General features: G+C 36.8%; 1 protein-coding gene across 4 annotated transcripts in view; it reads right to left on the reverse strand.

Annotated features, from left to right (window-relative positions):
- Positions 1 to 511: 511 nt before the first annotated feature.
- Arl13b (ADP-ribosylation factor like GTPase 13B) overlaps positions 512 to 22168 on the reverse strand; it is a 66144-nt gene continuing 44487 nt past the window's right edge. For 2 of the 4 annotated variants that reach the window (XM_006240716.5, XM_039088391.2), the window contains exons 4-9: positions 20951 to 21056; positions 19553 to 19755; positions 13574 to 13679; positions 10913 to 11138; positions 9785 to 9901; positions 520 to 8842 (exon numbers count right to left, since the gene is read on the reverse strand). In XM_006240716.5, coding sequence (XP_006240778.1) covers positions 8526 to 8842; positions 9785 to 9901; positions 10913 to 11138; positions 13574 to 13679; positions 19553 to 19755; positions 20951 to 21056 — 1075 coding nt within the window. In that variant the 3' untranslated portion in view covers positions 520 to 8525. Of the gene's footprint in view, positions 8843 to 9784; positions 9902 to 10912; positions 11139 to 13573; positions 13680 to 19552; positions 19756 to 20950; positions 21057 to 22168 lie in introns of all 4 variants that reach the window. The other 2 variants (NM_001107101.1, XM_039088392.2) reach the window with 2 other exon arrangements.

Here is a 22168-nt window from a genome sequence, read left to right on the forward strand (position 1 = left end):
ATGAACATTAAAAGATAGCAAAAGTATAAGTTCAGTTTTAAAAGGGAATTTAAATATTACAAAATGAACTAAGAAGATAAGCACTTTTTCCTCTAAAATCCAGTTCAGAATTTACGTCCTGTCTTGTGATTCTGCTATCTGAGCCACCTGCTAATTCAGTACCTCTGGAAGAGCAGTCAGTGTTCTTAACTGCTGAGCCATCTTTCCAGCCACCATTTATTTCTCTTTTTATTTGGTGGTTTTTAAATGATTTTCTTTAGCTAATCAGATGATTTTTTTTGTTATCACTGTGGAAAGAGTTGTGTTGATAGACTAAAGTAACATACTTTTTCTTGTTTTATATGATAACTGACTGCTCTTCCAGAGGTACTGAGTTGAATTCCCAGCAACTACATGGTGGCTTACAACCATTTGTAATGGGATCAGATACCCTCTTCTGATGTGTCTGAAGACAGCTACAGTGTACTCATATATATGTAAAATAAATAAATATATCTTTAAAAAAATTGAGAAATGGTATATTGTAAATAAATTTTATTGTGTGAAATGTTATAATTCATGATGAATAAAATGAAAATGTATAATATAACAAAATAAGCACTGAAATATTAAAATCTGACAGGATTTACAAAACAGTTTTTAAAGGATTTTTTATACAGCTTTAAGAAAACATTAATTTTTTGGGAGTGCCATAGAAAACATCAATTCTGGTTTATGTTACATTCAATTTCAAAACGGTTATCATGAACTAGAGTCGGTAATTATTGTACTTTACAGTAAACATTGGTAGGAAGCAAGAATATCTTCAAAACAGATGAACATTAAAAGATAGCAAAAGTATAAGTTCAGTTTTAAAAGGGAATTTAAATATTACAAAATGAACCAAGAAGATGAACATTTTTTCCTCTAAAATCCAGTTCAGAATTTACATCCTGTCTTGTGATTCTGCTATCTGAGCCACCTGCTAATTCTACATATGGGCTTTGCATAGAAATTAAACCTTTTTTTATCCTTCAGTGTGAGAGGTAGTACCATGCCCAAACTCAGAGAAACTCTACTAGTGATGAGTAGCATCATGTCAGCCGACTAGTCCAGGTCAGAAGAGCTAAACTGTGAATACAATACATTTAAACATTTAAAAGGCAAATGATCAAATCAGTCTGCCTTAGGAGACTTTACGTTCAGAAGCAGAGTATATCCATTGCCGGTATATGGTACCGATCTTAACAGGGGGATAAGAGACTTGATCCTTGTTATTGTCACCTTGACCTAAAGCATGCCTTCCATTGAATATTACATTATAAATCATTACCAAACTATCTCTCAAGGTTGGTAAAGGGCAGATGGATAGAGAGCCTTATGAATGACATTCAAGAGCAGAACAAGTGTCGTCATCTAAATTAAAAAGTCATGTTAGAACTAGTTCTTTATGAAAGGACTTGAGCCAACATTTTCATTCGTATGACTATACTGGTTGTAAACCTGAAGTCTCTAGACCTGCAGGAGCCTTTATAAGTCTTCTTACTTTAATTTCAAGGCATGGACGAAGGGAAACAACCCTAAGTGGTCAATAAAGCTGCTAACAGAACATGGAGAGGGCCCCTGAGCTCAGGAAATGCCTTGTCCCTTAGTGCTCTCTATCAGGACTTTGAGTCATATCTCACAGGACACATTTTTTACCAATTAACAAATTTAGTTGTTTTCTTAAAAATATCTCAGATGTCTTAACATTTATTGAGGTCATCACCAAGGAAAACAAATGACAACTGAATCCTCTCTTTGGGTAACACTTTCAAATCATGTAATTTGGTAGATTAAAGAGCAGATATTTTGCTTTTTAAAATAGTAACATTTTAAAATTACATCAAGACAGAGTGTACATTTTAGAAACAATGTTATCACAAAGCATACCTTCTTGTATACTTCATATGTGTTCAGTAAATCAACTTTCTATCCGGACAGTTTAAACAGAGCATCTGTAGAGAGTGTGTAGTCAATACAATAGCAAACTTAAACAAAAGGTTTAGAAAAAATATAAAAATAGTTAAAATTTAGGTTATAAATTCCCAGGAATTCCCCTTTCATGTACATGTACCTTATAAAACATGTTTAATGCATAGAAATACAGATTATTAAATAATCAGGTATGTAGAGTCCACTGGCTCAACTTCTGAGGTGTTTCTTCAGGAGTATGTCCAAAAGTCAGGATGTGTAAACCAAAGAATCAATAACATGACTAGCTAACTTGGCCAGATGCTCTTGTCAGCTACTGGTCATTTTGTTTCCTTTCTGCTTTAACCATATAACATGGAGAAGTAAATTATCAGGTCAAGTTCTTGGGTATTCTTTCATCCTTGAAATCATTATGGTTGTCTTGCCCCAGGCATCAGCATTCAGGGCTTTTCTGCTTTGGGGAAAGGTCTCAGTTCACCTTGCTAATATGAAAAAGACTAACCCATCAGACCTGGTTATGAGATCATGTCCTGAGCATCACCATTAGGTCTTTGTCGCACAGCCAGGGGAGGCAGCGGCTTCCCATAGAAATCTATACAAAGAGGGAAAATGAAACATGTGAAACAGTATGGTACTCAGGTATTTCACTGCTAATTGTTTTCCATCCATCATCTTTAAAAGTTTGAGATGCAGGCAATTCTCAAATGAGTGGATAGATGGGGAAGGCAGAAAACAGGAAGAAACTAAATCCAAGAACATTAGAATGAATTCAAAACATAACCAGAGTAAATTCTAAATGACAGGTAAAATGTTGTACCAAACAGACATAGTTGTACTACACATTCACATTAGAAAACAAATATAAAAACACTGAGAATCTACACTGTCTGCTGCTAAGCCCTCAGTTGTCACTACTTATATACACCAGGATTCTTTCTAGTGGTCACTACGTCTACATATTTTAGGAGAAGCAGACTGGAAGTATACCTAATGCTTCTAACAATTCTGTGGTTTGGTAACTATATTGGATAAAATGATCTTTCCTTTTGAGTATGTGCAATATTGGGAAATGAATCCAGAGCCCTGTGTATACTAGGTAAGCACTCCTTATGCAGAGATATTCCCAGGCACTCTGCTTCCATTTACAATAATTTATATTCTTTCAGAAATATTACAGTTGTTTATTTTGATGTTTGTGTATGAACAACTTATGGGAATTGGTTCTCTCCTTCAACTGTATTGGACCTGGGGATCAAACTCCAATCTTTGGGCTTGGCAGCACAATGTAATGAGCTACGACAACTCTTGGGCTCAAATCTCTATCTGTTACTTTGCCACAAATTAGATTAAAAACCTAATGCCATATTTAAGTTATCATAAATTATTTTCTAGTATATTACCTTCAAATTATTTTAGAAGCACAAGTGTTCAAGAACATTTAAAAGAAATATATTAGAAACCACAATGGGGGATTATTTTCAAGGCAATTGTAAATTCCAAACAAAAATTCAACTGCTAAGATCCCTAAACCACTATGAATGTAATAGTATAATCCTAACAGCTTAAGGTACACATTTCAAGACTACAGGCAGACCAAAGTTCAAATCTTGATTCTGCAGCTTAGTGGCACAAAAGCTTCAGCTCCTGCCTAATGTGATTTTGCTGCTCATAGTACAAGCACAATGGTAGGTTCCTCTTACAGTTACTATTGTTACACTCAAAACTATAAGGTGTGTCCAATTATTTTAGTGAATTTAGAAATATTTTTATTAAAAGACCAAATGCATATACATAGCATGACTTTTTTTTTCTGAAAAATTACTATCTTTTGTAGTGGGCTTTGTATCAGTTGTTTACAAAAATCAGAATCATTCTATATGACAGAGGATTTTAATTGCCTAAACTTTTCATAGTGGTTATCTGTAGGATGATAACTACACAGGTGAAGGCAGATAAAGATAGAATAAGGCCTGTCATTGGACAAGAAGGAAGGATGGATGGGAGAAAAGTTTTAGAAGGAGCAGGAGACTGGAGTGAGGGAGAAGCAGTGGAGAGAACATGGAGGCGGATGTTAAGATTCTTCTCTGCACATTTACAGGTTGTTATGAATGTTCTTCAGGGATGGATGTGTACAGGGCTTTGTATGTCTAGGTGGGCAATTATATCTTATCAATTAGATCTGAGGTTATTGTGTTGTGTGTTCTTTCATGTGGCGATTTAATTGAGTTCAAGACAGTGTGTGGTGGCTGGAGTCATGCATATGTCTAGCATGGTGGTAACCTGCCCTGGGAACTGGGTGAGTAGAGAGATTGCTGCCAGACTCAGAGAGAAGCCATCAGCAGTGTGATATGGGATGGAGAAAAGCAGGCGAGAGGCTTTGCTGACTGAGATGAAGATATCTACTAGATATCTTGGGGCACTACGGTGCCAAATCTAATGCAGGGTAAAAGACAGCACTTTTTATAATTTTACTGCAACAGTTATCAAACATTTTTACAATGAAATTTGGAGAGCAGTAGTAAAAGGATATACAAATTTTTATTATCCTTCAGAATCTAAAGCTTGACAATATTCTTTAACTTGTAATAGCTGATATTTTTGACCACCAGAAATTCTGATTCATTTTTCATAATGTGGTATATACAACACTGATGAAATATAGATTGAAAGTGTTTACAAAACACAGATTCTCATTTAATGTGTTTGAATGCCTCCGTCCTACCTGTTACACAAAGAAAGCTTTGTAAGTATCAAAGTGATATAGAAACAATCAAGTTCTTACCAAAGCAGATGACTAAAATCAAAATTAGAGTCTCCCTCAAGCTGCTTTCAATCAGGTCAGTACAGTTGAATTCACAGCCTATGTGCACTTGGTTTTAATTATTCATTAGCTCATCACATATCACATAGCTACTGTGTATCTGTCATCAGATTCTGGGCACATACTTCTATAGATAATGGGAACAGAAATGTGTTCAAAGTCAATAAAAAGAAGAGGGGTTGGGTAGATGCCTCTGAGGCTCAGATCACTGCTGCTCTTCCAAAGGACTGGGGTTCATTCCCTAGCAACCATAGATGACTCACAACAAACATCTATAACTGAAATTCTAGGGGATCTGATGCCCTTTTCTTACTACCACATGCACACACATGGTACACAGACATACCTGCAGGCAAACGCTCAGACACATAAAGGAATTTTTTTAATAAAGTACATCAAAGTAACATTTTGCCCATGTATTAAATAAATACTAGCTCTTTAAAATTTACTAATAGTAAGCCTTAATATTTCAAGAATATGTAAGGCCTTCAGTATTTAGACAAAGGCCAGAAGTCCATTTTCAATGTTTTCTATCATTTAAAATATCCCTTCTTACCCATTATATAGCTTTCAAACAAACTATTTTCATTTTCAAACAAACCATTTTCAAAACAAACCATTTTCAAGCAAACTATTGTTCTTTTCTATCTCCGTTTTGTTGTTCTGGTCTCTCTTCTTTAGATAGGCTCTCATGTAGCTTAAGCTGACCTGGAACTCCCAACCCTCCTGCCTCAGCCTTCAATGGTGCTAGGATTATAGGCATACTTACTTCTGAATCCTGTTTCTCCTTGCCCTTCTTATTCTTTGAATTCCCAGCTCTTATGCCACTTTCCATTACTGCCCACAGAGTGTCTGAATGTTAACTCTAATTCTGTACTAAAGAACTGACCATCCTAGATCCTACAGTATATTGGGGGACTATTTTTTTCTTGTAAAATGCATGTCTTATTCATCTTGACATAGAAATTTTAGCCAATGTCAGATATGAATGTGCACTGCTATTGTTTAGGTTTGAAATGACAACTGCCCTGCCCCAGCTCATATGTTTTAATGTATTAACTGGGAACTAGTGGTGCTGCCGTTTTGAAGGCTCTGGAACATATAGAAAATTAGTAACAGAGAAATGGAGTCCTTGCTGTGATGAATATGGTTATCTAGTTCTTAGACCTTTACATCTAGTTTTTAGGATTGACGCAAAAGAGTTTGGATCTTCTGGCTAAAGAAACCTTAGAATGCTAAATACAGATCAATGGAAATTCTGCCAGTCATCAGCAGGATGAGAAAAACAGTGGAATAATAAGACAATGATGTGTTCCATCACTGGGCATGGGGCTCAGAAGAAACAAGCACTCTACTGGAATTGCATAACAGGCCATTTGTTCCACATTATGCAAAGAATCTGACCATGTCCTCTTTATCCTGAATTCATAAGTAATAAACTACTGCATTTGGTGTTTAACATTCAAACTAGGAAATGGTTATTGTTAGATTCTTCCAGCCAGTTTAGAGAAGAGCAGAGAGCACAGAGTGGGACAGAAAGACAGAAGCAGCAGTTTGATCTAGAAAGGAAAAGGAGTGCTTTTAACACAGAGCAAGTGCACACACTGTAGGCCTGACTGCTAAAGGAATTAGGACTATGAAAGAGAAGCTACACACTTCATACAATGCACTGTAATAATAGAAAGGGTAAACTGGAGCCAATAGCTACAGAGAAGGTCCTAGAATGTAAAAGTACAAACTCACTTGAAAGACTTTCATTTACAAAGAGAGAACAGAAAAGGTGACCTACAGTAAAATGCCTCCTAGAGAAACATTTTGTAGCAAGGCAGAGACACTCAGAGTGCTACAGTCATAGTCTATAAAAGTTCAGAACTGTCTTCAGAACTTGTCACTATCCTTGTGGTGAAGGATTGCAGGCATAAAGAGTACAAGAGTCACAAGATCATTGAAGGCTCTGTGGAAGTGCAGAGCAGCCTGAGGCAAGGGCATATTTAGCAGTGGCAGATTTTCTGACAGTGTGGAACACAAAGCCACAAAGGCAAAACCTAGGCTGATACCCTGGAAATGCCAAAACATAGGATGTCTGTCGAAGAACACTGCAAGCACTGGGGACCTACCTCAAGAGAAAGGCTATACTTGGTGCAAATGGCGAAGCCATGGGTGCAGGGCAGAATAAAACGAGTGGAGCTGACATGATACCACTGTGTACTCTGAATGGTGTACACATACCTGCAGGATTTCATATTTGCCCTACTAGGCTTTGGTCTTGCTTCAGATCCATCTGGGAAAGGAATGTTTATTCTCTGCCATTTTATACTCCCAAGTACATAACTTTCTTTTTTATTTTAGATGGCTCACAACTAAGAGACTGTCCTGTATTTCAGAAGAAACTCTGAACTTTGGGGGACTGGTCAGACTACATGGACTGTTCAATTTAGAGTAAGTGTATCTACACTGAGATGGACATGAACTAGCAGGTCCAGAAGTAGCGGGTCACATTTTCATTCAGAACTGTCCCTATGTGTCTGGGTCCATGGACTCCTGCCAGTGACACTGTTTTAGCACCATCAGGAGATGGAACAGGTGATAAGGGACAGCTTCTGAAGGCCACCCCTGCTCTAGTTCTGGATCGAGTCCCCTCTGTTCAGTGTCTGCTGTCATGTCATCAAGTAGCCACTGCCAGCTCTCTACTCCAGACTGAGTCATTCTGCTATGGCTTGCCTCCCATGAGAAAAAAATCCTCCAGTAGCCATGAACTGAACTACATTTTCTTCTAGTCAGCTGTTTTGTCTGGTATCGTGTCATAGCATTGGGAATCATGACTAAGAATGGTGCTTAAAAACTGAATTTAATAAGAAAAAATATTGTGAGAAATTATTTTACTATATATGAATATATATATACATATAGATTAAAAACTCTTAATACTATTTTATAATACCAAAAAGGTATATTAATAGTATATTTTAATATGACTAAAGCCAGGTTATCTAATAAAATAGGACCTAACTTCCCATCAATAAAAATATTACAATGTAAAAATCAGTACTGTCACACAGGCTAAGAAGAAACTCATCTACAAATACACATCTCCTAATATCCACTAATGATTAAGTAGAAACCTGCACAGTGTTCTAATAAGGAAAGCAATAAGTAGGCTTGAATACTTTTGAACAGTATGTTTCAGTTTGACATGGGGTAGAGATTTTGGCAATACTTTTTCTAAGCATTGAATGTCTTTTTCTACTAAGTGATCTTCTTTAGAAAACAAAGTTCTATTAAGTTAGCAGATGGAGCTTACTGGATGCTCTTAACCTACAATTAGACTTACTCTTTTGTACTCTAGGTACAATATACAAACTTCTATTTCCAGTCAGAAATAACACCGCCTGTGAGTCCTATCTTTTCCTAGGCTATACTTCTTGGGGTTCTAATGCAATGCACTGAATGGATTACAGCTACAACAATTTCATCAAGAGTGTTTAATAGATTCAATAAAGCCTTCGCGAGAATTTCTGTTTAGCCTAATTTTATTTGGTTTATTAATTTGGTCTCTCATTTTATACATTGTGTTGATCTAGACTTCATTTTAATGGTTGGTAACTGGACATTGTGTAATGAGCAAAGAAAGCAATTATGTTCCTTATCATAGCGTACTCAACATAGACATGGCTGGACAAGTTTTGTATCATAGTAAGTAAAACCACAATTGCTGGAAAACTTTTCTCATAATTGGTTCAATAAAAGATTATCATGAATAAACACAAGAATGAGTCTTCATATATTTATACTGAGATAAAAAAATCAAATTATATAGGTGTAAGGTACATTTAAAAATTAAAAAATAAGGTAAAATGAAAGTGAAAAGTATAATGGAAAAGATGATAGTGGATCTGAAAGCTACCAAAAAGAAAATCCTGAAAACTTGAAGATACAAGATAAAGAAAAGTGGATGTAGTATGCACAGATGATACTTGAAAACTGATCCTTTTGCATTACCATTATGACGTGTTTCACCAAGAGGCTCAAGTTTTGGAAGTCTAGTGACTTTGGGGGTTCCCCAGCCAACTAAAGGAAAGAAAAACATTTAGAAGCTCTGTTAAATGAATACTTGTTAAGGTCTTTTCAGAGGATCCCTCCCTTGACAGAAAATATATTTAACATTCCATGTTAGTGATCAATTCTGAACAGTGACATACACATTTTCAGTTATCTCTCCATGCACCATCTCACTAGTGGAAGCTAACATGGGCTCTGGCAAACATGCTCTTAACACACTTTTAATTACAAACTCACCCCTCTTGTTACCACCACAGATACCTATCTATTACTTGCCATTCTAATGCCTAGCAGAGACCAAAAGAGCTGTTTGTTAAAAGGAACACTAGACATGAATCCTGTAAAAGTTCATAGTCAAAACTGTTACTATTGAAAGCTTTGGCAACAAGATGATGAGGGGATTATGAATGCATGTATTTACTATTTACTGACACATATTTACCGACTATAAGACTCGGGACACTCTGCTGGGTGCTGAAGGCTACTTACAGTTTGTCTGTAGCTGTACCCACAGCTTTACATGAATGAACCCCTGCATCATCTTAGGTGTAGATATGCACACTATACTTACATGGAGAAAACCACATACTTACAGAACTTTTAGGATGAAATGATTAAAGACCCATCCTTTAAAATCTCATTCTAGCTTCCAAACCACTAAACTTCAATTCCCTTAAGCCATGTGAAATATAGTGAATTCAAATAGAATCTGATCACAGATAGGAATTATTATGTAAAGCTATGCTAATACATCTAACCATTTCATCATTAAAATAACACTGAAATGTTAACAAAGTTTGTATAACACAGGCAGTAAAAGATTCTTCCTCACAACCTGACAAAATAATGAAAATGCTAAGTGAAAGCTATCTAATTTCTTCTTTCCTTTTTTCTTTTCTGTAGTGCTTAAAGCAGTGTTTCTACATACAGCATCAGGATGGACGTACTCACCAGGAGGGGGAGGTGGGGGCGGCGTGGGACTCTTAGGAGCAGACTCGTCTGTATTGACTGGTTCTACCCGATGACTCCTTTTCATTCTTAATTTCTTGGTTTTCTTCTTACTGTTATCTAAAAGAAAATAGGTAAGGAACTTTATATCACGAAAAAGTGAACTTCTATAATATAAAAACAAACAATAAAATGAGAGTATTGGCAGTATTACCACCATAATTGCTTCTACTCAACTTTGGGAATTACTATCAACAACCAAATATGAAGTTCTATATACTAAGAATTCACATTCGATGGCAGACAGAGATTCATGAATGAAACACAGCCAAAAGCCTATTTCAATTTCAAGGAGAGAGTTCTTCCATTCCAAAATTAATTGGTATTTCTTCCAAACTCAAAGTCAGTTTAAACAACTATAATTGTCTAAGTGTAGGAGTTTCCAGAAAACTCAGAAAGGCATGCAAAAAAGGGGGAAGACAGTGACTCTCCTCAGCAAAGATATGCAGAACGAGTGATTCTAAGGAAAAATACTCCAAAATAACCATTTGAAATATTACTAAAAGTCTAATCAACTCTAAACACATTACTCATTAAAATAATTCCTATACAAGATTTGTCCAATATATGTAACCAATATCACATTGGTAGACCCTAGTAGAATCTTTTATTCCTAAAAAAAACAAAAACAGAAACATTACGGATTCTCACAGAAATACATATCAACATTTTAAGGCTCTCTATTATCAATGTATAAATTCTAAAAATAAAACTTTACAGTATATTAAACAAGTTTACAGTAGTTATAAAAATATTTTAACTAAAAGTTATGAAATAATTTATTTCCTCTGTTTAAATATACATGCCTCTCATTAAATACATACCAATTTCTACAATGAAAACTCTCTGTAACATAAATAACAACCTACATTGGTGAAACCTATAAAGATATAGAAAATACAAATAAGTATAGAAAACAATTATTTTTAAAGTGAGCAAAGGTGGAGATCTTAGTTTGTGTAGGATCAAAACAGAACTAGAAAGTGCCGTACTCTGGAACTGTTTCTATGAACATCATAAAATGAAATCAACTTCCCTTTCCAGATGGAAAGTAAGAAATGACAAACTTACCACCTGGTTCTGACACTCGTTGGTCTAGCTCATCCTCGTTGTCCAGTTGCTGTGACAGTGCCTCCTTGTAACTATTTACCACATCCCTGTGAGGGTTCCTGAGGCAGCCACCTGCCTCATTCTGCGACTCTGCTCCCTCCTGTTCCCCTTTATGTTCTGGGTGGCCAACATCACTGTCCTTCTCCGCAGTCTTCTTCTTTTTCTCTTTTTCCTGTTTCTTTTCATTCTAACAGAAATGAAATATATTTATCTTTACACAATGGTGGCCTTTAAGATCATTTGAAGGAAGAAATCAAGCAAGAGTTTTGGTGAATCAGTTGTCACTGTGATTTGCACACTGATTTGGGACTTTACCATTAAAACATATTCATAGCTAAATATTCACTACAGACAAAAGTCTAAATACTACCAGCAGTTTCATAATCTAGAGACGATCATATTCCATTTATACTTACAGATGTTCTCAGCCTCTCCCATACCCATAAAGACACACACCAACAAACATACATGGGTGTGACTCTATGTTGCCCCTCACTACTGAGGTTGTAATCTGCCACGTCTGAAGAGCTTTCTTGAGCTCGTTGCAAAGTAGGGGACTGTCTTTGGTAACATGGCTTCCTTCCCTACCTGATCTGGGGATCCCGACCCCCATTTCTCTACCTGAGAAATGCCATGGAATCTTTGGAAAAAATTACAGGTGCAACTTCCCAGAATGGCTCTCCATGCAAATGAGGTATCCCAAGAACCTTACACCTCAGCCAATGAAACTTCAACCTAAGAAGAACCCCTTCCCACTCTCCATAAATAGCCCTTACTTCACCCCAAGAAAAGTACATGCCCACAAGCTGTTTCACTGAACCTCCTCTAACAGACCTGCTTCATTAAAATAGCAAGAGAACTGTAACACTAAAATCCTCCAGAAAAGCCCCACCCTGCCTCCACAGGGATCCTGCTGACCAACCAGACCCAGTCTAGACTTTGCTTCACCCTTCCGGGCCTGGTGTGCAGCAGTATCTGGAGGGAAGAAGAGGAAAATGGAGCCACATCTGTACACATATATGCTCCTATTGTTTTTATCAACTGAATTAACATTTCTGTGTGTTTGTGATTTATATGACAGATATATGATATTAATGACAAATATATATAATACTGTATATAATAGCAAATACTACATATATTATATACCATATATTATTACATATGTTATACATATATATTTCTTAATGTGTGTGTGCATGTGTGTGTGTGTGTGCGTGTGTGTGTGTGTGTGTGTGTGTGTGTGTGTGTGTGTATGTACAAGTGTTTGTAAAGTCTAGAGGCTGACAGCAGGAGGCTTGAGACAGGGCCTCTAAGTGACCCTAAAGTTAAATTGGGCTATATAGGCTGGCTAATGAGCTACCCAGATCCTCTGTCTTTATATCTCCCACCATGTATGTTACAGGCACATTCCTCTTTGCCCAGCTTTTTACATGGTTCTATGGATCTAAACACAGGTCCTAATGCTTCTGGATAAGTTAATTTACCCCCTGACCTCTCGCCCTGATCCCCCGATTATGTTAATATTTTCCAATGGCTGTATCATTATAGGAAGAGAGTGAGTATCTATTGTTGGCATGGGCACGGCCCTGTCAGGACTGCAGTACCTCAGACTACATAGGAATGGCAAAGGGACACCCTCTCCCCACCCCATCTCCATCCCTAGGGACGGAAAAGCCTTCCTCAGGTCCAAATAAGAATACTGACAGTATATACAGAAAAAGTACATGCTAGGCCCCTTGTTTCTGATTGGAAGATTGCTCCCACAGAGACTGCTTCTACTGAGAGTAGCTAGACCTGCCTCCTTGCTCAGCAGTAGGCAACCTAACCTGCCCCCTTCTCAGTTCTGTATAACAAGCATACTTTGATACGACTATACTTTTGTTATTACTAAAGAAGATTATTAAACACCTTTATAGTCATACCATCTTTAGGAATAAAGTCCTTCCTTCAGTAATCTAATGCCCAGAATTTTTTTATTCTTTTATTAATTTTTAGTCTAGTAAACAGTCACAGGACTATGTGTCTGGTGTGTCTCCTTCAGTATTAGAGCCTATATACTTACTTTAATTGTTTGTAGTTTTCACTGTGCATTTTAACTATCTCTAAATGCACATATAATAACTGCTATTTTTCATTATGGTTTGTAGCTTCAGTAGTTTGCATTGTAAAGTTGTTATGTCAATATAGGATATATGAGTATAATATAATTTAAAATATAAACATTAAATTCTATTTTCCATGATCACAAAGAAAAAGTAACATCAATACTGGTTCAAAAAAGATCAAATGTTAGTACTACAAAATATGGCAAAATAGGTTTTATCAAAAAACAGTAACTATGACATATCAACTTCTATTTTTATTCTGTATATTTTGAGGTCGTTTCTCTCTTTTACAAGTAACCATGTAAGCAAAGCATTAGTTCTGTCACTGCGCTCCATTCCCTAGCTCCCAGTATGAACTATGAGTGGAACACGGTCACTCTGCATGGAGTCGCAGGCATTAATGCTCTCTGGACAAATCCTTAATTGCCCTGCCCGTTGTCCCAACACCTAACCACCTTGCCTAAGTTCTAGCTTTATTATTTAACACAGAAATCCCACTTGTCACAACTCATACCTCAATGATGACAGCTGCTATGGGTTGGAAAGGATTTGTAAGAACTGGTCCTGAGTCCATCTCTGCCAGACCACTGGTCCCATCAAGTTCCGTCTGTTCTTGTTCTCTGTTTGTGGGAGGGGGGGGAAAACTCCTTTGAAAAAGTGCTGAACCATCTTTACTCTAAGTATCTATGGCTATTAATTAGAGCAGCATTTCAAGAAAACATGCTGGCAATAGAATCTATGCTTCTATAAAAATTAATCACTTGGGTTTTAAAAGAAATCCTAAGAGGAGGAAGAACCCTGGCTAAATGGAGTGGCCTCCCAGTGTCCGAGTAAGAAGTCAGTGCAACAAATAGGCTGCAATCATAGGATGAATGTGAAGGTCCAGCAACATGTGTAATAAATAGTAGCTGACTGAAGTTCTCACTACAGGAGAAACCCAAGCTTCTTCAGCTGTGAATCCAGAACAAAAGTTTGGTCTCAGTGTGACACTTGTCCGTAAAACTCCCTAAAACCCTACTATTGGGGGTTATTTTGCCTATTGCCCAGCTCAGCAAACACTCCAATGGCTCTAACCAGAAGCCATTTAGAGGAAGGTCCTATTTCTAGGAACTGACCTGCTCTAGCAGCCAAAATAAAAAAGGTGAAGGATCACAGCTGAGGGCCTTATGTATGTGTTCATGTATATGTAACAGTGATAAAGAGGGGCACCACTAAAAAACAGTTGTACGCAGGGTGGGTATCTGGGACAAATCATCTGTGACGTTTAAGCAGGGAGGGTGGGCTGAGGTATGGGGGCTGGGGAGAGGGGGGAGAGGCTCAGTGGGATGGTCCCCCACTGTGAGGAATGAAACTAGAGGCAGCAGTCCCCAGGCTGCCTCTTTTGTTTCCTAGAATTCACTGTTTCAATTGTTTCCTTCACTGGCAAAGGGCATTCTAAAAACACCACAGCTTGGGTATTTGCCATGCCCTGCAGGCTTGCAGGCTGAGGGCCTCTGAAGGCAGCAGGTACTGCCTGGCCATTCCACATACTGCTGAGGAACCATGTGCAATAAGAGGTCTGGCAGCCAGACTCTGGCCACACCTCTGCTACACATACAACAAGCCCTTTAGAGTCACCACTTTAAATTAACCTGTGTGGCAGGAAACAGCTGGGGAGTAGCCTGGATACTGACCTAAATTGCTGGGGTGGAAGGAGTGAGGACTGACAACTGGTTTCAGCTACAACTTACTGGCCCTTCGAACCTGGGGGACTCCATTAAATTACATCAAAGGGAGTCAGTTCCAATCCCAGGACTTTGGCTGAGAGGGCTATTAAGTTTTTTCCTCTTCTAATTATGTTAACTTACTGCTGTATTCTTTAAGTGGATCTTTTTTGTTTTCTTTTTCTCATCAACATTTTTCCTTTTTTAGTCTTTAATCCTCTATTACTTGTAGTACCTTAACTGTTAATAATCTTTAACGTTTTAAGTTTACACTACCTTCCTGTTCTGGTGTTATTACTAGGGTAGTACTTCCTTATAACTGGTTAATATATTTCCATGAGAACAAATACAGCAATTTCAACACAGAAATATAACTATGAAAAACAAGGTCAAAAGACTCTTGTAAGAGCCAGTAACTCAAATTGCAAAGACAGCATGCCTTGTAGGTGCAGTGCTCAGAGGCTGCTCAGGGAGATCACTAGGTTCAAGAGCCATTCTGAGTATGAGCAGATGCCAGGGTACAAACAGACATGATGTGCACTGTAGTACCTGCCACAGTAGTGACCACTGCATTTCCACATGTACTTATTATATGTGGACTCACGAAGCATTTCTTTGTGTTATAACAAGCATTAATGGGTTTTGCTGTGAAATTTCTAAACTATTTCATTTTGCAAAAGTGGCATACTTTCATTCATGGCCGATTAATATTCTACTTGAGAATGCCTATGAAAAGATAACAGAATAAAACTAGAAATAAACAGAAAAAATGTAAAGACATTATATAAACATGAAGATTGGAAAATGGACCTTTAAAGCAAACAGTAAGTCAGCAGGATTGCTCCAAGAAAAATCACACTGAAGTAGGAAGCTGCAGAAATAAGTAATCCAAGGAGAGGGAGCTTCCATACTCAAAGACTGGTAGAAAACTGGGAAATGCCTATACCGTGGAGCACAGTCCACAGAGTCAATATAATCCTCATTAATATACTCAAACATAGAACTAGGAAAACCTCAAATTAACACAGAAACATAAAGACCCAAAATAGTCAAAGAAGTCAAAGTCAAAAAGAATACTTCTAGCTTTTGATAACACCTAATTTCAAAATGAGCTCAAGTGACACAGAAAAAAACAAACATACAAACAGTATAGCATAGTAAACAAACACATGACTCAAAGGGTAGTATAGACCACTAAAAACAAGTCTATGCATCTACATCCATCAGATTGTGATTTACCTATCTCTCAATCATTAAAAAAAAAAAAAAAAAAAGGTCAGCTCAAAAGATTTAGAAACATCATTGAAAAAAATTGAACCCACTTTAGGCAATCATAGGAGAATACTTCAAGGTCTTAGGTAAACAATTTCCCAAACAGGATTGCAACGTTTTGGGAATGAAAGCAAGAATTTGCAAAGAGGATTACATCAAAGTTGCTCAGAGGAAAGAAAGCAATAAACAAAGTGAAAGGAAAATGTGTAGAACGGGAATCATTGCCCTGCGTGCTGTCATCTGACAGAAGGCGGTATCAAAAATAAAGAACCCAAAAAGGTAAGGAAAAATAAAAAGTGATCTACTAGATAAACAAAACGGGCAAGTTCTCTAAAGTACAGATATTCAAATGAAGCGTTGAGATTTTTAGTGTTCACAGAAATATAAACCATCACCATCAGAGCTACATTAAAGTTCTATCTCACTACAGTTGCAATGGTTACTATCATAAAACAAACAAAATGCTGGCTGGCAAGAATGTGAGAAGTGAGAGAACAGGAAATAGTCCTAGCTGGTAGGAATACAAATTTGTACAGCTACAGTGGAAACCAATTATGGGAGTTATTAAAACTAAACAAAACAAAACAAAAAGACAAAAAGATCCAACTGTCTGATTCAGCTATGTCACTTTGGGTATATATCTAGAGAAAATGTGCACACAAAAGATCCACTTGCAGAACCCTGTTTACTGCAACACTGGTCACATTAACCAAGTTATAGAATCAGCCTAGATGCTCACCCAGATATATATATATATATATTAAAGATTTTATCTATACTGTAATCTGCATGAACACATATATAAAGTAATGTTTTAATCATTCATAAAAGAAATTATGCAATTTGAAAAACAATGACTAAAACCAAAAGTTATCATGTTAAGCAAAATGAGTCAATTAGAGGAAGGATTGCATATTTTCTGTAATATGTTGGGAAGAAATAAAGGAGGATGGGAAAGTCAAAGAAGTGCTCTGGAAGAACAGGAAAGCTGAGGGAACAGGACAAAGGAGGTTTTCAGGAAGGGTGGATATGATCAAAGCACATTACATGTAGGTGTGGAAATGTCTCATAACCTATTAATATGTTCTAATAATTCTTACAGTAAGATATGGTTCTCCATCAGCCTGTAACATAGAATATCGTTCATTGCTATATTAATGAGCTATGTTCCATGATGTAGAAAGCCAAGCTTTGGAGACTTTAGTGTTGCTACATCTTATGGCCTTTAATCTAGAATTCTGTGCCTCAGCCTTCCTGCAAGTGAGATCACAACACACACTTCATAGGGCTTTTTCAATACCAGAGAAAGTAGTTCATCTGAAAATGCTCTACAAATGAACATACATATAGAACAGTAACTGTTGGTACTCAATCATTAGTAACAATTTTAAGTTTAAAAAATAGCATACCATTTTCATATTAAAATACTATACTCTATTCCTTAATAAAAATGCCAACAATTTCCCACAGAATCTCTCATCAGGAGCTGGTCATGCTGCATGTACCCCGGAGACCCAGAAAGTCCTCCACCTCATCCTACATGCAGCTCAGAAAACTATATAAGCTACTCAGTCATCCACATAGAGCTTGGAAGCCCACGTAGGACACCTAATGGCTCCATTTGCGAGGTGGGCAAATATAATCAAAATAAGTTGGACAAAACTCTCAAAAGAAGGAATTATAAAAACAAGAAAACATAAAAAAGCCTATCCATCCCATTTTCTGGTATCAGGAGAGATCTAGAAAAGGGCAAGATTATGTCTGTTGGAATTTGGTGGCTGGAGAATAATTTTCACACATATTTCTTTCCTCTAAGTCCTATCTCTAGATTATATGAAATGTACCACCAGAAGGTTTTCTACACAATGTTAATGAGGCCTCCCAAAGTCCCAAGAGTAAGGGACAACGTAAAGGCAACATAAAGGCACATTGAAGACTAATATTACAAAGGCAGCTCAATTACAAATCTTGTAAGAATTTACTTTTAAAAAAATTCTCATTTTCTCCCATTCCAACATGAAACAAAAAGTAATAAAGTAATTTAAGACTGAGTATTACATGTAACTCTATTAAAATCTCAGCGCTTTCTTACAGTACTAATTTAATTTATAAATATCAGGAAATAGTATTTTTGCAATCATTTTTCAACTTGGTGAATTTAATTTAAATACTTTCCCTTCAGACAGAGTAAAAAATATATCTTTTTCACATTTATTTATTCATTTATTCATTCATTCATTTGCTTTACATCCTGATCACATTCCCTCTTCTCTTCTCAGTCCCACCTCATACAGCCCCTCCCTTCATCTACCCTCCAATTCTCCTCTGAGAAGGGGGAGGCCTCACAGCGTACCAACTGACCCTGGTATATGAAGTCACTGTAGAATTAGTCACATCCGCCCCCACTGAGGCCAGATAATACAGCCCAGTTAGGGAAACAGAATCCACAGGTAGGCAAACAGAGTCAGGGACAGTCCCTGATCTAGTTGTTGGGGGACTCACATGCAGAAAAGCTGTACATCTTGTCACATATGGAATGCACAACTTTCAATGGGACATCTGTATGACACCTCCTAATCCCAAGACCCAGGGATGATTGTACAAAATACAGTGGAAAGATAGTAAGAGCCTAAAAACTCATGCTTGGCCCCGGAGAGACAGTCTGGTGGTTAAGAGCCTGTTCCTTCCAGAACACCCAAGTTCAGTTCTCAGCACCCATGTTTTGTGGCTTACAACTGCCTGTAAGTCCAGTTCCAGGGAATCCCATGCTGCTTTCCTCCCTGGACACTTGCACTTATGTGTACAATCCCACAAAAATACACACATATGTATAGAATAAAGTAAATCTATGAAAAGAACACCTCAAGACAATGCAACATTTTAATAAAATTAAATTAAATATTCACGATCAGGTTTGAATTAATCTATCCACTACCATCTTAGTTCTGTGTTGAGGGTTTTCTATGTTGAGACAAACTTCCCATTCTACTGCATTTCAACACACTGAATCTAGTAACTCTTTGCTGAGGCTCCCTAAACATCAAAAGATAGTTTAATACCACCCTACCCAAAAACCAATAAAAATGTCTTTAGACGTACCCACACTGAAGCAAAATCTCCCAGTACTTTAAGAACTAGTCTGAAGTTATTCACTTACAGTTGATACAAATTTAAAACTTTGGAAAGGAGTTTACTATTTAGGAAATATACTTAACTATTATAATAGCTCCAGAAAATTTTTACAAGTCCATCACACTGCCTAGAGATAGGACTCCATGCTAGAATGCTTGGCTAGCAATGCAGGAAGCCCAGGGTTGAATCTCTAGCACCACAAAACAAAAGTACATTCAACATGTCTGTACACAGACATGTTCATAGAAAGAGGAAGTGTATTTAAAATCTTTTTTCACACAGAAAGAGATAAAACTGAATAGACAGACCAAATAAGCAAAGCTAACAGATTAAAGCTGCCCTTATTAATATTCAAATGAGCTGTGTGGTAAACATGGTCTACTTACCTTTCTTCTCGTAACTTCCTTACTCTTTCAGCCCTCTCACATTTCTCTTGTTCCTCAAGAGCTCGCTGTTCAGTTGTGTCTTTCTGGATGCGTTCACTTAAGGCATCAAAATCTTTTGCAATGATATGCAGTAGCCAATAAAGCCCCTTTTTAATGGACTTGTCGATTTTCTTTCCATATCCCAAGACTGCTGAACAAGGTTCCTAAAAGAAATCAGTTGATTCAACGATTAAGAATAAAATTTCCCTATCCAACACAGCCATAAACCATTATATAAAATTATTTGGAAAAGCAAAATATAACCCTTTAAATTAACAATATAACTTCCAAAACACAGTTTTGCAATAACTAACTTTAATACTGCCAGAAGTTGAAAAATTTGTAGATACTATGTTACATTATATGTGAAAACATCATATATAATTTTATATAAATTTACTGGAAGTCAAGCTGTACTGCCTGGGGAAAAGTATTGCTATTTATTAAGAACACCTGGAAAGACCAGGCATGGTAGCACATGCCTTTACTCCCCAAACTCTGGAGGGAGAGGCAGGCAGATCGCTCAAGAATTTGAAGCTAGCCAGCGTGACAGACAGACACTGTCTCATAAATAAATAAATATAAAAATAAATAAATAATAAATGACACACAGAGAGAACTAGAAATTGTTAAATTCTTAATGCCAATTAATTTACAGCAGCAGACACTCCTATAAGATTTACAATGTAATGATCTTTTTCTGAAGTTTGCATAAATTCTCTGCTATATTCCTTAAAACTGTATGATGACTCACACTGTGTTGTAATTTTTTAAAAATCATATTAAGTCTCTTAAGCTAAAATTTTATAGTTCTTTTTCTTTCCAATTTCTGAAGTTTGCAACTCAAAAACTGATTTGATCAGCAGTGACTAAAACAAATACCAAACATAAAATCTTTGAAACTATGTAGGAAAGTTTCTGGAAGTTAGCAAAAAAAAAAAAAAAAAAAAAACTAAAGAACTCAAGAGATATTACAGCACTAATCACTACTAACTGAGCAGTGACAGTAAAGTTTGTAGCATAAACTTTTCATTACCTTTCACATTTATTTATTAATAAGGGGGCTGTGCAGCAAACACAAAGCAGTACAAGAGGTCAGCAGAAAACCTGCAGGAGTCTATTTCTCCTTCTACCATATGGATCCGAGGGACTAAAAGTTGTCAAGCTTGGACTTTTTTTTTTTTTTTTTTTTTTTTTTTTTTTTTTTTTTTTTTTTAGCTGAACTATGACAAGCAAGGCTCCCAAAAGACTATTTTTTAGTTGACTATTATCACTTTCACAGAAACCACGTTTTCTGAACGAACTTAAAACGTATAGTAAAAACTTAATAGTGGTAATGATAATGGCAATACAACTTACTATCTGACACAGGCACTTGTGCTCATTGACCAGCTTTTCCAGAGACAGACACTCAATCACATCAGCTTCTCCTAAAGCCCCCTCCTTGTCTTGTTTATTTGCCAACCTAGGAAGACGAATGAAGTGGTTGTACAGCAAATACACAGTCATATGGCATCTGAGGTATCTTATTCATGGTCGTCTGTTCCCACGATTTAAATCTACTGGTTCTAGAACAAGATGATTCAGGAAATACTGTACATTTCATAACTTTTCATAGTTATTGCTTTAAAATCCAGTGTGAAAGAACTTGCTACCTAAAAGAAAAAGCTGCCAGCAAGAAAGTTCAAGTAACCAATGGATCAATAATAAAATCCTCCCACAGGAGAAGCAGACTACTTTCTATGGCCTTCTACTTAGAAGCCATGTTGGGGGTGATGTGAGCGGCCATTCATTTTACTGTGGAGTGACTAGACAGAACAACCATGGAAATCAGTATGGAGGTCTCTCCTACTTTACCCCTGTCTATGCATAATCATTTTCATTATTTCTTAGTTCAGCTTCACACTGTTTCCTTTAAACTATAAACATACATATGTGTAGGTAGTATTTCAAAGTTTACAATTGAGTGCTACAGATACCATGTTTCATTTTTTTTTTAAATCAATCCTGAAGTTATCTTGATGCACGATAAGAAATCTACAGATTTCACCGTACGCTGTAAAGGACACATTACAAGCTGGCCCAGCATTCTTTCAGCAATCTTGCATGGCAGGGTTTCTTCCTTGCTCTCACAGAGCATTGTGAAGGAGGCAGTCACAATAGGGAAGAGGGAGAGGGGAGAGCAGATTCCAGGAAGTGGAAATCAAAGAATCAATCTAGATTTTAGCAATGTTCATCCTACCTCAAAGCACTATTTACAGTGGGGTAGGGATGGCAACACCAAAAAACTATGTTTAGAAAGTGAATACTAGGAAAGAACTTTCATTCCCAAGTTTCCTTGTAAGTATTTCTTCCTGGCAGAAATTGATTTTCTATTTCTATATTGGTGTAACAGATAAAAAACAGTACTCTATAACTTTGTGATTCTACCCTGGAAATTAGAGAAACTCACTCAAAGTAAAACTAACAATATACAAGATAAAGTGAGGTGGGAGACCTAAGTCCTCTTTAGGTGTATGATTTTGTGAGTTAAGCCCATGGGATTTCCAAACATAGGAGAATTTAATCCTGTTTGGG

Source organism: Rattus norvegicus, chromosome 11 (assembly GCF_036323735.1).
Source record: "Rattus norvegicus strain BN/NHsdMcwi chromosome 11, GRCr8, whole genome shotgun sequence".
Classification (NCBI taxonomy): Eukaryota; Metazoa; Chordata; class Mammalia; order Rodentia; family Muridae; genus Rattus; species Rattus norvegicus.